General features: G+C 40.8%; 1 protein-coding gene across 1 annotated transcript in view; it reads right to left on the reverse strand.

Annotated features, from left to right (window-relative positions):
- slc6a1b (solute carrier family 6 member 1b) overlaps window positions 1-4,550 on the reverse strand; it is a 9,159-nt gene extending 4,609 nt beyond the window's left edge. The window contains 9 exon segments of the mRNA XM_073825546.1: window positions 783-907; window positions 1,117-1,220; window positions 1,314-1,448; window positions 1,689-1,821; window positions 2,107-2,213; window positions 2,318-2,418; window positions 2,604-2,735; window positions 3,001-3,359; window positions 4,203-4,550. Of these exon segments, the coding sequence (XP_073681647.1) occupies window positions 783-907; window positions 1,117-1,220; window positions 1,314-1,448; window positions 1,689-1,821; window positions 2,107-2,213; window positions 2,318-2,418; window positions 2,604-2,735; window positions 3,001-3,235 (1,072 nt within the window). The 5' untranslated portion in view covers window positions 3,236-3,359; window positions 4,203-4,550.
- Window positions 4,551-16,292: the final 11,742 nt, after the last annotated feature.

Below are 16,292 nucleotides of genomic sequence, written 5' to 3' on the forward strand. Positions count from 1 at the left end.
TGTCTAAAATAAGCAAAATCTATATTTTCATTTTATATTTACATAATTTGAGAAATTATTTTGTATGATTTTTATTATTATTATTATTTTTATTTTGGTAGGAGCTTTGATGGTTGATGCAGCCAAAACCATGATATTTAAAACTGAGAAAAATGATTTTGTTTTCTTTCAAATGATGCTACTTTTGTGTAATCATTTTAGGAGATGTTATTTATTTACTTTTATTGAATAAATATGAATAATATGAATAAATCACGTAACAGGGTTACACTATGCAGATTATGTAAGACAGAACTGAACATTATGTTTTTGCTTATTACAGTCATTTAAAATGATTTATTTTTAAATGTTTTTCAATCAATTTACCATAAATTCAGCAGATTATATGTGACCCTGGACCACAAAACCAGTCATTAGTGTCTTTTTTTTTAAATTGATATTTATACATCATCTGAAAGCTGAATAAATAATAAATGTGTCAGGATAGGACAATATTTGGCCCAAGATACAACTATTTGAAAATCTGGAGGGTCTGAGGGTGCAAAAAAAAAAAGAAAAAAAAAAAAAAAAGTTCTTAGCAATGCATATTACTAATCAAAAATTAGGTTTTGATATATTTACGGTAGGAAATGTACTAAATATCTTCATGGAACATATTTAACTAATATCCTAATGTTTTTTGCTACCATGGAAACATCTCATAATAATTGGCATTGTGTAACATATTATAGTAGTGTAGTAGGTATTTATCCAGTGATCAAACTGAAATCCATCGTAATTACCTGATGCAGCCACGTCTGCTATGGACCGCTGCGTGATGTGGGCCATGAAACCTACGATAGAGAAAATGACGAATCCAGCGAACATACTGGTGAAGGAATTGATGCAGCAGACGATGATAGAATCTCTGAGAAGCAGATGAAAGCACGTAATTGTTTAGTAATCAGTCATTATGTATCCTATTATCTTTCTGTCGCATGGAGTGACGAGGACACATTTTGTGCAGGCCAAAGAAATGCTTGACTGTTCTGAAATGTAAAATTTTCATGCATGGGTCCGTACAGATTAAAGATTACATTTGAACACCCTTTAATAAATCTTACAATTGCTGCATACTTGTAAACATTATTGTTGAAAGGGTTGTAGCTCCCAAGGGCGATCAGAGAGCCCAGGCCCAGACCATACGAAAAGAAGATCTGAGTGGCTGCATCAAGCCACACCTAAGAGAAAAGATGAGACATGGTAGAAATTCACCAAATTATACGCCTGTGAACACACGTCTATTACCGTATGATAATTACAAAGCGCTCTACCTCTGATTCTTTCAGCTTGCTGAACTCAGGCGTGATATAGAACAAAATGCCCTCTTTCGCTCCAGGCAGTGTTACTCCACGGATGAACAGGATAAATAGCATGAAGTACGGGTATGTCGCTGAGAAATATACCACCTGGAAGACACATTAACATCCTTAAGATAAAAATAAATTCTGCCTTGATCATGATCATGATGTAAAAATGGCAATTACAAGCCTTTGTAAAGCATGACAGACTTTCATTATTTAGGAGATTCTGATCCTTGATCAGAGGCCTGATTTTGAATATCCAGAGCTTTATTGATTTTTTGAATTTGTTGAAAACAAAAAACCATGGCCGAGTGTCATATGTGTGCCGTTCAAGGGCATTCTTACCTTTCCAGTCCAGCCTACGCCCTTCCAGATACAAAAATAGACCAGAACCCAGGCAATGGCCAGTGTTATTGCTAGTGGCAGTCTTATCTCTCCCGGCTTTTCCAAACCGTCAGTCAGTTGATGCATGTTACGTCTGAGTGAGAAAGGGGAATAAATATTATTAAAAAATGTAGATGTAGAATTTATTTCTGTCAGCCACGTAACCCACAAACAGTTTGAAATAGAGCTCGTCTAATTGCTGATGCAAAACATTCAGCTAGGGTTGTTTGCCAAAAATAGCACAATAGCCGCATTTTTGAGAAACAACAGTGGTTCTTTTACACAGCCGAGGACAAAAGGAAAGTGTTTGCATGTTGCTAGAATACGAAATTCCAGAGTGTTTTAGAAAAAAAAAGAAAGAAAAAAAAAAAAAACTTACTCCCAGAACTCCACGACGGCGCTCGTCATATTGACATTTGCCATGCTGTAGTTTGAGAAACATTTGTCTGTATTCCAAGGGTTGTCACAAGATTTCCAGGGGAGCTCCTGAAACAGGACATTTCAAACAGGACAATCCCATTTCAAGAATCTAAGCAATAGTCATTGGTATTTTAGCAATTTGATATCTAAAGTGGAAAACGTTTACTTACTGTGGTGAATGAGTTATACAGATAGTAAATTGCCCAAGCAATTATGACTATGTAGTAAATGTTAAGCCAGAACGACAGGACTGCTGCTGCCAGGCCAACACCTACGGAAATATGTGCGCTAAAATAACTCCGTATTTCAGATCATTTTTTTTTAGCAAGGACACAGTACGACTAAAATTTACTCTGGCGCTGTTATAGAGTGACTTCATCATTTAAAAACGTTTAAACTGAGTACACAATAATTAATCAGTGGGTTATTTGTGGTCCACTTTCGTTTTTTGATTACCTTTGAACATAGGGGCCAGTTTCCACACTCCAAGACCACCAATGGACGTGTATTGACCGAGGGACGTTTCCAGAAGAAACAACGGGACCCCAGCAAATATGAGGGTCAAAAAGTAAGGAATCAAGAACGCCCCTATACAGACAGAAGAGCAATATAATGAGACATATTCAAATACGTATCCGTTTTTTAAAATCCACTGTTTAGGATCTTTGCGCTTCCAATGATTGCGGACTTCGCGCACATCCTGGACAAAAAGCGTATATTTTGTACATGCTATTCAATCTGCAGAGTGATTTTCGTTCATTAGGAAATCTCTCTGTCTTTTATTTTTTTACTCCTTTTGTTTAGAGAGTGGAAAATACATGGTAAAAACAACCAGGATTTTTTTTTTCTTTACCTCCTCCGTTTTTTCCACACAGATAGGGAAATCTCCAGACATTGCCAAGTCCAATGGCATAGCCAACACAAGACAGAAGAAAGTCAAATTTTCCCTGCCACGTTTCTCTGTCGGGAATTTCCTTTTTCTTCTGAACTTTAACCACCAGAGTTTTTGGTTTGTCATTGGCGGTGGGCGCTTCGTTCAGCTCTGTTAAAACATGTCCATCAGATGCTTTCGTGCCGTTCGTGGCCATGTCTCTGGGTTTGGTCCTGGCAGTCGGACGAGAGAGTTCAGCACCGGTCCACGTAGACAGCAGCTTCGCGGTTCGGTTAACCAACGACAAGAGTCAAAAAACGCCAAAGAAGCTTGACAATGACCTGGAAATGATTGAGAGAAAGTGCGTTTAGTTTTACACGTTATTTCACAAGTGCTTGGTGTTTGTCAATTTATCAACACAGTAATAATACATTAAAAATGATCGAATTAGGTAAGCTACAAATAGGCTGAAAATAAAATACTTGGCACATGTGCATTTGGCGCGCGGCATAAAAAAGCTCAGACAAAACGCGTGTCAACATTTCTTTATTTAAAATAGCTGAGAGATGCGATTTCGCACATTCATGTTATCTTAAACGGTACCTGTGGTGTATAGCAAAATAGTTTACTAAGGAGCAAAATATTTGCATTTCGTACTGAATTTAAATTATTCAACGGATGAAGTTTAGTTTTTTCTTTCGAATCCAAATAATAGATCTCACTTTAAACAATGTGATAACCGGACGAGATTATTCGAAGTGTCTGACATAGCCAAATTCAGGTAAAATCAGCCAAGATCCAAGCGCGCGAAGCGTTTGCAAAAGCTGTGCGCGCGCCGTCAATGTGTCGCGCGCCGTCAAAAAGTCGCGCAAAACTGTCAACTTGCATTATTACAAGATCTTTTTAAATAAATGAATGTTTAACGATTTCGAGAGTAATTTATGGATAACAAAGCAAAACAACTCAAATGCGTCCTGCTAACATGCACCATAGTGTTGTAGGCTGTTTAGTCTGATATACGCGCAAAAACATCGCATTTCACAAGTGCAGAAGTCCAAGACAGACGTGCGTTAAACCAAACGTGCGTTCGCTTTAAATGTTTAACTTTCGAACAACTTTGCAAGTGCCTTTCCATACATATTCTACCAAAACAGTTTTATATCAGTCAAATGTGATCTACTTACACTGGAACAGTTTTCCTGCCAGTTTGGTTGTAGCGATGCGTATCCGTTGGTTCCTCTCCAATTCGAACACTTGAATTTTTACTTGTCCAAACCCGTGCAAAATGTTTCCATAAAGTCAAGTGAGGCAAACAGCTATCCTGAGGGGTAAGGTGAATGAGGGTCTGGTTGCCTGGTGCTGTCCAATTCTGTGGTGCTGAAGGACAGGGGGAATGAGCCAGAGACAGGAGCAGCTCCGTCTACCATGAGCGTCCAGAGATGTTACATGAAGCACAGACCGTCACTCTCAATGTCAGCTCAAAGTCGACCCTCCCCGAACACAACATCTCCACCACTGAGATTCCAGACACTGGGCACCTTCTCTTCTCAACGCTTTTTATAAGCTTTGTATATGTTTTTTTTTCTTCTATTGGTCTTTGCGTGACATAGATCATGTGTTTTATCAGATGACTGACACTGCCCATTCATTGCAATTACTTTTTGCAAATCATTTATTCATTCATCTATTTTATTTCTTCTCAGAAGTATTATGCATGCTGCTTTAATAAGTCTGTGATTGTGGAATTGCAAACCAAAGTACACCAAATTGTAAGTAGGTGTACTTTGCAATATGTTGCATTATGTATTTTAAAGCACAGTCTCTTGTTACTAAACTAATTTGCTAGATAAAAAAAAAAAAAAAAAAAAAAAAACACAAATAATGATAAAATAATTTATTGGCCAGGCTGATTAGTTGATAACTAGAATTGACCTATGCATAGACAGCATGGTCTGTCATGTTCTAAAACCTACAAACTGCCTTGTCAATAGATCACAAAGTTAACAATACATTTTCTGTTCATTCATTCATTAGTTTTTTGTTTGTTTGTTTTAAAGTTAATATGTTTTAAAAAACTGCAAAGTTAGCAGAAATCTCAGCAAGTTTGCTCATTTAATTATGAGGTACTGACATTATATCCAAAAACTAAACTAAAAAAATACCAGACACCTATATAATACCTATATAACATTTATATCAATGTTATTTTATTTATTTTTAATTATTATTATTTTTGCATGCTTGTGAGAGATCATGTGTTTTATCAGATGACTGACACTGTCGCTGTAATTACTTTTGCAAATCATTTATCTATTTTAATTGTGCAACAATGGTGTGTGCGTGTGTGATTTAATTATGTACACCAGTAATAAGTGAATATCTCAAGATTATTTTGCCCACACATCATTTCTGACCTGTAATTACTTCTCTTCATACATTTTCACAGTTCAAAACCAGATAGGACTAAGCTAAAACAATGCACAACAGCAACCCCGTTTTAGGTTAAAAAAGACCTGAACTAATTTACTCTCCAAAAAACAGCAGTTTCCAAAGTGTCAGATTGGGATGACGATGCCAGTCATTCTCTGGATGCTGGTAAACAGTGATAAGGAAGTCAGTCAATAAGTAGAGTCTGGGGGTGGGAGATAAATTGAAAACTGGTCTTATAATCTTCTTACAGTGTAGCTGACTGTCTCCAGAAATAAAATACCCTTGCGGCGAAACCTAAAGGAACGCTCTGCACAGAAGTTAACTCCTATACAACGATAATTTATTAGTCTGTAATTAGATGTTAAGGAATTCACAGATCAAGAAGTCCTCAGACAAGATGATAATCACTGATTAGGGATGACAATGAAAAAAGACAGAAGTAGGTCCAAGTGCAGTGTGGCATCTTTAGGACCTGTCATTTCCACCACTGCTGATGTTCACGTCATCCATCTTTGATGCTTCATAGTGTAAGAAATCAAATCAGAAGGGTGGTAGTAAGACACATCTCTCTAGGGCTTTTTGACTTCTCAGTCTGAAAAAAAAGTACTTTATCATGGTACATGGTGTACTGACATGTCATTTTTTCAGTGTTAATATACTTTCAATTCCAGCTAAATTGGCAGAGACAACTATGTATGTGTTTCTTTTATCCGAATTGACTTACAGTGTATTCAGGGTATACAGTACATTTGTGACCCTGGACCACAAAACCAGTCTTAAGTCGCTGGGGTATATTTGTAGCAATAGCCAAAAATACATAGTATGGGTCAAAATTATTTATTTTTCTTTTATGTCAAAAATCATTAGGATATTAAGTAAAGATCATGTTCCATGAAGACTTTTTGTAAAATTCCTACTGTAAACCTATCAAAATGTAATTTTTGATTAGTAATATGCATTGTTAAGAACTTAATTTGGACAACTTTAAAGGTGATTTTCTCAGTATTTTGATTTTTTTGCACCCTTAGATTCCAGATTTTCCAATAGATGTATCTCGGCCAAATATTGTCCTATCATAGCAAACCATATATCAATAGAAAGCTTATTTATTGTGCTTTCATATGGTGTATATATCTCAGTTTTGTAAAATTTTACCTTATGACTGGTTTTGTGGTCCAGGGTCACATTTGTCCAGTATGTTTGGTCTTTGGGAATTGAAAGACTTGAGACTATACAGTAGGTATAAGCCAACTGGCTGATTCTGCAGAAAGGTGTTAAGGCCCAAAGGACTATAACAATAACAATAATTATAAAGTTTTAATAATCACTTACACTTACAGTTTATTCAGGGTATACATTTTTCCATTATACTTGGTCTTTGGTATCTGTAAGACCTGAGACTATACTTATAAGATAGCAGGCTGGAAAGGTAAAGTCCCAACGGTTTAGGGTTAGACTCTTAAAAATAAAGGCGCTTCACGATGCCATGGAAGAACCTTTTTTGTCTAAATAGTTCCATAAATAAACTTTAACATCTGAAAAACCTTTCTGTTTCACAATAGGTTCTTTGTGGTGAAAGAAGGTTTTTCAGATTATAAAAAGGTAAGAAAGAAATGGTTCTTTAAAAGAACCTTTGACTGACTGGTTCTTCTATGGCATTGCTGTGAAGAACCTTTAAAACACCTTTTTTTTTTAGAGTGTAGGGTATAGGGTAGACTTTAACAGTAACTATAATTATAAAGTTTTATTAAACAATCTTATTCTATGAGAATATAGAAGTCCACACCACAGCTAAAACAATAACGACACAGAAGAAGAATATAATTGGAATTAGTTTCAGAATTATCTTGAATGATTTATCAATGCCAAGGTCATGAGTTCAACTTCCAGGGAATGCATGAATAAACTAATAAAATAGAAAGAAATATCTGCGTACATACGAAATACTGGACGAAATGCTGATACAATACAAAATGTGTACAGCTAAACGCTAAATTAATAAAGTAGTCAAAGTGAAATAATTAAAATTCATTCCATGTAACTTTATATCATGTGGTAGCAAATATCTCTGGGTTTATTTGTCGGTAGGAGAGTTCACAGCAGCTTTGCAGTTCAATGAGCCAAAGATTAGAGTTAGATACGCCAATGAAGCTTGACACCGACCTAGGGTGCATTTCTCAAAAGCATTGTAAGCCTACAAAGTTGGTGGAGACCACTGGTGCCATTATTACTTACAATGCTTTTAGGAAACACACCCCTGCACAAAAATGAGATTAAATAGATATACCCATTATTTCATGCACGTCAAATACAATTTACGTCGAGTCACATCAGTCTATTCAGGTCACAAAATAGTTACCATTAATACTTGATAAATTATCAATTTTGCTAAAGGCCCATTCAGACCAAGAACGATAACTATAAAGATAACTATATTAGTGCCCACACCAGTGGACGATATTGTTTCTTATTCTAAGCACGCACTCGTCTGCCGCTATAAATTCTCAAGATCGTAACAGCAGGATTGATTCTGATTGGCTTAATTTTTATTGTTCATCAGCTGGAAAAAAATCGTTCTGAAAGTTATTGCAACAATATTGTTTTTCTGTGCCTTTATCATTATAGCTGTGGTGAGGACTGTGCTATTCTTTAATATTAAGACGATTTTAGAACTATATCTTTCATATTATCGTCCTTGGTATGAACAGGCCTTAATTCATGAATTCAGTTTTCCTTATACAATAGGGTCCAATCCAAGTGAAAGGAAAACATGATGTTACTATAGTAAAGTTAATTCATGAATATCATTAAACATGGTGAAATGAAACTGTTGACCAGTTATTTCTAGTAGAATGGCTTTCTAACAATGGCCACACTATCTGGTTCCACTTTAGTAATAACCATGCAGGAATGCTGTTGCAGAAAGCTGGTGGTATCTTTGAGAGGCATCAAAGATCAAACTTCTGTTTTTCATACTCAACACAACAATGTAGTAGAGGGATGAAAAACCTGAGCTGATGGCAGATGGTGAGCCAATGAGGGGTGAACTAACCTACTAATGATACAAAATGAAATTTTGCATTTAGAACCCATCTGGTTTATTCACCCTCTGGGGATGGAGAGCTCAGACATAGCCACACATTTGTGGACCTGTAGTGAGAATCAGAGTGTCTGGCAATTGTTGGTGGCACACATGGTTACTCAACTGTGCAATGAATCTCATAACAGCAAAGGGTGGCAGTAATTTCCACCTTCTGGACCAGGATATCTATCCCTCTGCATTAAGGAGCAATTCATTCTACATCAGTGAATGTTTCATGCTTTCTACTGTATACAGTTAGGGTCTGAAATTATACCCCTGTAATTATGTGATCCAACACTTGATCTATTTATAGGTTGAGTGGTTCAGTAGCAAAAGTGTTAGATGTGAGAGATTAGATAGAAGATTTGAGTAGACATTAAGGTCTAAAACCGTCAAACATAGTGACTGGTAAACGATGTACTGTAGATATAGTCAAGCAGAGTGTTTACTATCCTACAATGCTTATTTTCTATGTTGTTTTGATTGTAATGAAAAGGTTTATTTCTGTGTGCTGTGATCTAAGATTCTCAGTAAGAAAAGACAGATTCATTCAGTGTTCTCTTGTAAAACATTGATACAAGATGTATGACATCACAATAATGGAAGTGTTTCTACTACCTTATGTGATTAATTTGCCTGCAAGACAACTCTCTAACCAACAGACTAAACTTAAATTAAAATTAAAATTAACCATTGAGGGAACAACTATACATTACATTTGCCCTTTTTTTCTGTTTTCATCCGGTCATACACAATATACGTTTGGGAAGTTTGCAAGGGGACTAGATCCAGACAACATTACTTCTTTCACCCATTCAGGCAGAGAAAACAAGGCTTGAGATGTCACATCTCTTTATGCGTGACACCCCAGGCCCCAGAATGTGGGCTCTCTTCATTGGTAGGGCAGTCAGGTAGGCTGCATGGAGTCCCGCAGAAGAGGCTCAGTGCTGGGTTTCCGCTCTGGCTGAAAGACTAGGGACAGACTGGCGTGTCTGTTGCTGGGTGATCAACAAGGTGGTCAGGGGCCAGTTCAATAGAGGAAAAAAAAAAAAAAAAAAAAAAAACTGGGAATGGGCACAAAACAAACAGATACCTCTTCCCACAATGCAGTAATGGGAATATGAGTGCGGTGGTAAACTTGTTTTAAACATGCATTTATTTAGACTTTGAGACGCTATTGCCATTAAAAAAGTGGCATGCAGTGTGTTTCCTTAACACATTCTCACTCCCAACTCCCAGTGTTGGGTCCTAGTCCACCTTGTTGAGTATGAGTCAAGTTCTAGTTTTTTAGTTTTAGCAATTTAGTTTTAGTGGGAGACGTTTATTCAAGGGGTCACATGATGGGATTTCATGTTTTTCTTTGTCTTTGGAATGTTACAAGGTGTTTGTGCATGTATAAGATCCATAAAGTTGGAAAGATTAAAGTCTCAAACCCAAAGATATATTCTATATAAAAGTTAAGATTCATCCCCGCCTTCCTAAATCACCTCATTCAAACACGCCCCCACAAATCTACGTCACTGTGTGGAAAGAATTTCAGAACACCGCCCAAATGTATAAGCAAAGAAAGAAAGAAAGTGTAACTTTTATTCTCGCTGTAGTATTGTTGGCGCCGCCACTATGTCGTGGAGATGCTGTGTGTTTCGTTGAGAAAGCAAAACTGTTTGGCCTTCCAAAAGAGGACACAACTACAAATCAGTGGTTAAGTATTATATTCCAGTGTGTGCAGAGCATTTTACGGAGGATTGTTTTCTAATCCTGGGAGAGTACAGCCTTGTGCCGGCTGTGCACAAAGGCTGTTTCTAAAAATGGGGCAATTCCAACTTTGCAAGGAAATTTTAGCGCTTCTGACTCACAGCCTGTAAGTATGTTTTCATATTTAAAGAATTTTGTACTGATTATTAAATAGTCAAACGCTTTGGGGAATGCCTCCAGCGCTCCACGCTCTGAATCATATGTCTAATCCGTCCAATAGGAAAGCGCGCTGTGACGTCACGGACGTCATGAACCAGGAAACTATAAAGCATCACGGCTGAGGACCAGTGGCGGCCGGCCCATAGGGGGCGCTGGGGCACCGCCCTCCCTGATAAAAGGGGCTAAAAATGTAAAATGTAATTTTACAAATTAAGATTTTTAATTCGGTTTTACCCACCAGTATGTGCCTACATGCGATATGAAAACATATACAACATTTCCCACCTAGTGACATTCATTCACCAGTGAATTTCCACAGACAGACTTGTATCGTTTCTGTCATGGGGCGCTGAGAAAAAGCGCCCCTGCAGTTCAGCCAAATAGCCAGTCATGTACTGTTGCTAGGGTAAATTAATAAATATGCGGCCAATCAATCTCTCAGAATTTTATGGTCTTGGGGCGCTGAAAATTCTGCCCCAAGCAGCAGAAAATGCCGCAAGATTTAAGTGTTTTTTTTTTCTTTTGAGGCGCGGTCAATCAGAGTAATGATGGCGAACTTAACTAGTGAAGAGCAATTTCCACCAAATTCGGTGAGATCACAAGCCGTTCAAATGAAGCAAAAAATAAAACAATCTTACGAATCATGGAGCTTGGATAAAGTCATGTAAAGTCATGCCTTTTATCGTTTTCCCTGTTTGTTATTTCAAAGTTCTGTCTCCAAAGCCTTGTGGACAACTACACAGAGAGTAACTGAAACAATGCAGTTTAACTCGATCGTCGGGGTACAAGCACAATGATTTGTGTAGATGATGCAGTTACACAATAGACGTCTTTTTTCAAGTAAATTGTGGGTGTTTATGTTAGTATTATTATAAGCACAATATTATTTATATATATATTCATACACACACACACACACACACACACATATAGATAGATAGATAGATTTTCACTGTCTTTAAACTGAGAATTATCCTGTGGCTCCCTCGTGTGGATAATATTAGTATTATGGCCTTCATCTCTGAATCACATTAATATAAATGGCTAATATTTTTTTGGATGATTACAAATGTTTAATGATTACTTTACTGATAATAAAGCCTGTATTAACAATGTGATTTATATTGTGTGTGCCCCCCTAAATATTTTTAGCACCAGCCGCCACTGCTGAGGACACACACTCGCTTTGTGTTTCTTGCTTGGGGGCAAGGCATGCCCAGTCAGCCTTTGAGGAGTCTTTGAGGAGGCTGACTGTGTGCATTGTTTGCAGCTTCCTCTCCGCACGCTTCGCTCCCGGAGGGCTCTTTTCGAGGAAGGAGCCCTCGCCAGCGTTCCCCGCGGATCAGGTCCCGCTTCTGCTGAGGCAGAGCGGCATCTGCATTCGTGGGGATCGCAGATGGATCTAGTATCGAGTTTGGAGACGGGTGAACCCCTTTCTCCATCCTCCTCTGCCAGATCCTTGCCCCTCTCTGGTGTGGAAGCTCGCACTGTGGCTTCTTCCCCCCAGGAGGAGCGCTCGACCCTCCGTCTATCTTCCTCTGAGGAGGAGGACACGGAAATGGTCAATGGAGGCTGGTCCTACGCCCTCTCAGCCTGTCGAGTAGAAGGAGTTGGTGGAGGTGGTCACACGTGCCGTTGTCAAACTAAACATCGACTGGCCGGACGTTGTGACCGGAGTGCAGAGTAATACAAGATCAAAACTAGATGAAAGATTTCTGCCCTCCAAATCTTTACCTCCACGCCGGGGCTTACCATTCTTCCCCGATCTCCATGCTGAGGTATCGAGATCGAGGGCCAAGCCATTCTCGGCCCGTGTTCACTCCCCCACTGCCGCCATATATTGCAATGTTGCTGGGGCACGTGAGCACGGTTATGGGGCGATGCCACAGGTGGAGCAGACACTTTCTAGCTATCTGTCCCCCAGCTCGGCATCGTCCCTAAAGGCCCCGGCACTCCCCAGCAAAGCACTCAGGTTTACATCATCTTTGCTGGGGAAAGGGTACTCTGCGGCAGGTCAGGCCGGAGCTTGTCTACACACCATGGCAGTGCTCCAAGCATATCAGGCCGACCTGCTGAAGGAGCTCGATGAGGGCGAGGACGGGGCAGCAGTCAATGTGAGTGAGCTCCGTCGTACTGCTGACCTCGCTCTGCGTGCTACCAAAGAGACCGCCCGAGCCATTGGGCGGTCTATGGCAGCTATGGTGGCCGCAGAGAGACATCTCTGGTTGACCCTGTCAAATATGATAGACCGAGACAGGGCCTATCTGTTAGATGCCCCGCTTGTGCCTACTGGCCTGTTCGGTGACGCAGTGTCATCTGTCGTCGACAGGTTTCAGCAGTCACGGAAACAGGCGGCGGCATTCCAGAGATTTCTTCCTCACCGCTCGGGCTCCGGGGCTGCTGGATGGGAGCAGCCCCATCCGAGTTCCCGCTCCTCGTACCGCAACGAGCAGAAGCGGAGCGTCGCTATGCAGGCTCCTCCCCAAAGAGATCAAAGGGAGACCCATAGACGCTCCAAGTCGGGGGCTTCTAAGCCTAAGGTCGACCTGAGGGCCGTCCTTCAGGCGAAGAAGTCCTTGACAAAGAAGCCCTGACGCCAGTGGCCCAGGGCTCATGAGGGCAGGCCCCCTTGGGGAAAAGTGCCCTCGAGAGACCGGTCTGCTAACCCTGCCACCTTTGGTGCTTCAGGGCGCAGCGGTCCCTCAAGAACCCCTCTCTTTACATCCGCCCGTTTGCACCGCGGTGCAGAGGGGCTCATCATCTCTAAAACCACCAGAGGTCAGCCTCGAGAGGCTGATTCCCTTAGTAGAACATTTAGCAGCGTGGAAGCTTCTGCCAAATGTGTCTCAATGGGTGCTGCGAACTGTAGAAAAAGGCTACAAAATTCAATTTGGCGCTCATCCGCCACCCTTTCAAGGGGTTCTAGCCACTACGGTGGCCCCTCAGCACGCTCTGGTCTTGGTACAAGAAGTAGAGACTCTCTTGAAAAAGGGGGCCATCGAGGTGGTCCCTCCGTATCTCAGAGAGTCCGGGTTCTACAGCTGCTACTTCATTGTTCCAAAGAAGGATGGAGGTCTGCGTCCTATTCTAGACCTCAGGCTGCTCAATCGCGCAGTGCTGAGACTCAAGTTCAGAATGCTTACTGTCAAGCAGGTTGCATCTCAAATCAGGTCAGAGGACTTGTTTGTCACAATAGATCTCAAGGACACCTACTTCCACATCTCATCCTTCCTCAACACAGGAAGTTCCTCAGGTTCGCTTTCGGGGGCAAAGCTTACCAGTACAGGGTTCTTCCGTTCGGCCTAGCACTCTCACCCCGAACTTTTACCAAATGTGTGGATGCGGCGCTGGCTCCTCTGCGACTCCTGGGCATCCGCATATTGAATTACATAGACGACTGGCTTATACTGGCACAGTCAAGAGAAATGACGGTTCGACATCGAGATGTCGTTCTAGCCCACATGAAAGTTCTGGGGTTAAGACTAAACTCCAAGAAAAGTGTTCTTTCTCCATCTCAGAGAACCACTTATCTAGGAGTAGTTTGGGATTCGACCACGATGCGGGCACATATGTCCCCCGCACGGATGGAGTCGATTCTCAAGGCAGTCAAGAGAGTCAAATTAGGCCATTTACTCACTGTAAAGCAGTTTCAGGTTCTGCTAGGCCTCATGGCAGCTGCGTCCAACGTGATACCTCTTGGCCTGCTGTACATGAGACCTTTACAGTGGTGGCTCAGGACCAAGGTGTTTTCCCCGAGGGGCAACCCTTTTCTTATGTAGAGAATTTTGGTTAGCTCAAAGAATTTAAGATGATCAATATATGTGTGTATATGTATGAGACTGTTCCTCTCATCACATATACACTGCAAACTCCACCAGGTCTTACGACCAATGAATAGGATGAAATGAGTTATTTAAAACATACATTTCGGTCAGGGAAAGTAGTTTAACTCACAGGAAATCGTGTATAATAATCGTCATTAAATATACGCGATTTCCAATTTCTGATCAGTAACAGTAATGATGATATCGACTTGTTTCTTTGTCCAGCAAATTACTCAGCGATACTCATTACTCTGACGTTGGCCCGTCGTCACGGCAACGCATTTTACTAACCAGAACGGAGTCAAAACAATTGAACAGAATAGGGCTTAAGGTAGCAATATGAGATCGAAACAGTTTAAGTGACTTATGCAATGTAAGCATTCAGCACAGAGAATCATTATATGTGAATATATGGTTGTTTATTAAACTATTCTACTTACAAACGATCGCACATAGACAAACGTACATAAAACACAAATAGACAGAGAACGCGTGAGAGAGAGAGAGTAAGAGAGAGAGAGAGAGAGAGAGAGAGAGAGAGTAAGAGAGAGAGAGAGAGACAGAAAGTGAGTTTGCAAAGGGACAGGAATGAAACGGTTCTGAACATCCTTAAATCGTTTCTTTTATAAAACGCCTTAAACGCAGCTATCTACGTTTGTAGAAAGGACGGATACTTGCAAGCTTGTTGTTGTTGTGCATTGTTCCGTTTGTGTTCAGTTCAGAAAGTCCTTTCCAGTTCCTGGAGAGTATTGCAGGCCTCATCATCTCCTCCGCTAGGTGAGACCCCCCCCCCCCCATGGATCTGGGGGGAGGTGCGGGTGACGTGTCTTTGTGTCCCGAAGGCAAGAGCAAAAGAGAGATGAGGCAAGGTTTATAAACCTGTAGGTCGTTCACGCCCACAGTTGGACCTTGTCCAATCCAGTTGATCTGAGTTTTGGAGGGAAGATTGAAAGTCTTTGTCTCTCACAATGGGGTTTCGCATGTGAAAGCTGATTGGTTGTTTGGCCACAAAACTTTCAAAAGTTCAATAATACCTATAAAGCAAGGAGTTATTAAGATGCCACAAACATTAACATTTAGGGAATAATAAATGCTGCTCATAGACACCAAACATGATCTATGTATCTTCTCGTTTGACTGAGTGATTCTAAATGTGAGAGTCTTAGCATGCACAATAATTCACCTATTGCGGATTAATGTTTGAGGCCGACATACATAACAGAAACAACAATATAAAAAAAGGTAACACATTGATACATGTACATTTCTATATAACTGTATGTGGGACTGCATGTCTGAATAAGGAAAGTCTATCTTTCCCTGAATTCCTGTAGGAGTCTTATCTTGATGGTGGGGGGATGAGCTAGCTAGTGACCAAAGGTCTGGCTCATAGCACATAGGTGTTAATCATGGGGGAGAAGTCATTTAAGGAATATAACTAGTTATTTCATGTCTGATGGCTCCAGGCACTACATATCCCCTCTTTCGAACGTTGTTGTCCGTCCAACAGACAACAGCGAGCGACGTCAAAGGTGCGGAACAATCAGGCATGCACCCGGCACTCATGGCTGGAAGAGAGAGGTGGCTCTCTGGAGGTTGGTGCTTCAAGGAGTGGCTGTGGTGCCGTGGTCGACGTTATCAGGTGTGATAATGTAGACAGTGGCAAGGTATGGGTCCTCGAGCTTTGTGCAACAGGTGTCGAGGCACTGTCACTTGTCATCCTGACCCAGGTTGGTCTGTGTCAGGTGGTTGTTATCTAGTATCTGTGGTCCCTGCAGTCTGGAATCGCTGGTTGGACTCTCACTTGTGAGAGGGCAGGTAGTTCCAGCAGGTGTCTGTTATCCCGCTGTTTTGCTCAAATGTCATCAGGCGTCTGATGTTGGGGGTGTCGACACTGACTTGAGCGGGTCTGAGTGGTGTTGGTAGGGGTTTTGCTGTTGGGCCTGTGGGCCCGTTGCTCCATTCAACATTGTCTGGCTGCTCCTGAGGTGTCGGCTGGTCTCATGGGATGCTTTTTCCTTTTA

Source organism: Garra rufa, chromosome 20 (assembly GCF_049309525.1).
Source record: "Garra rufa chromosome 20, GarRuf1.0, whole genome shotgun sequence".
In the NCBI taxonomy this organism is placed as follows: domain Eukaryota; kingdom Metazoa; phylum Chordata; class Actinopteri; order Cypriniformes; family Cyprinidae; genus Garra; species Garra rufa.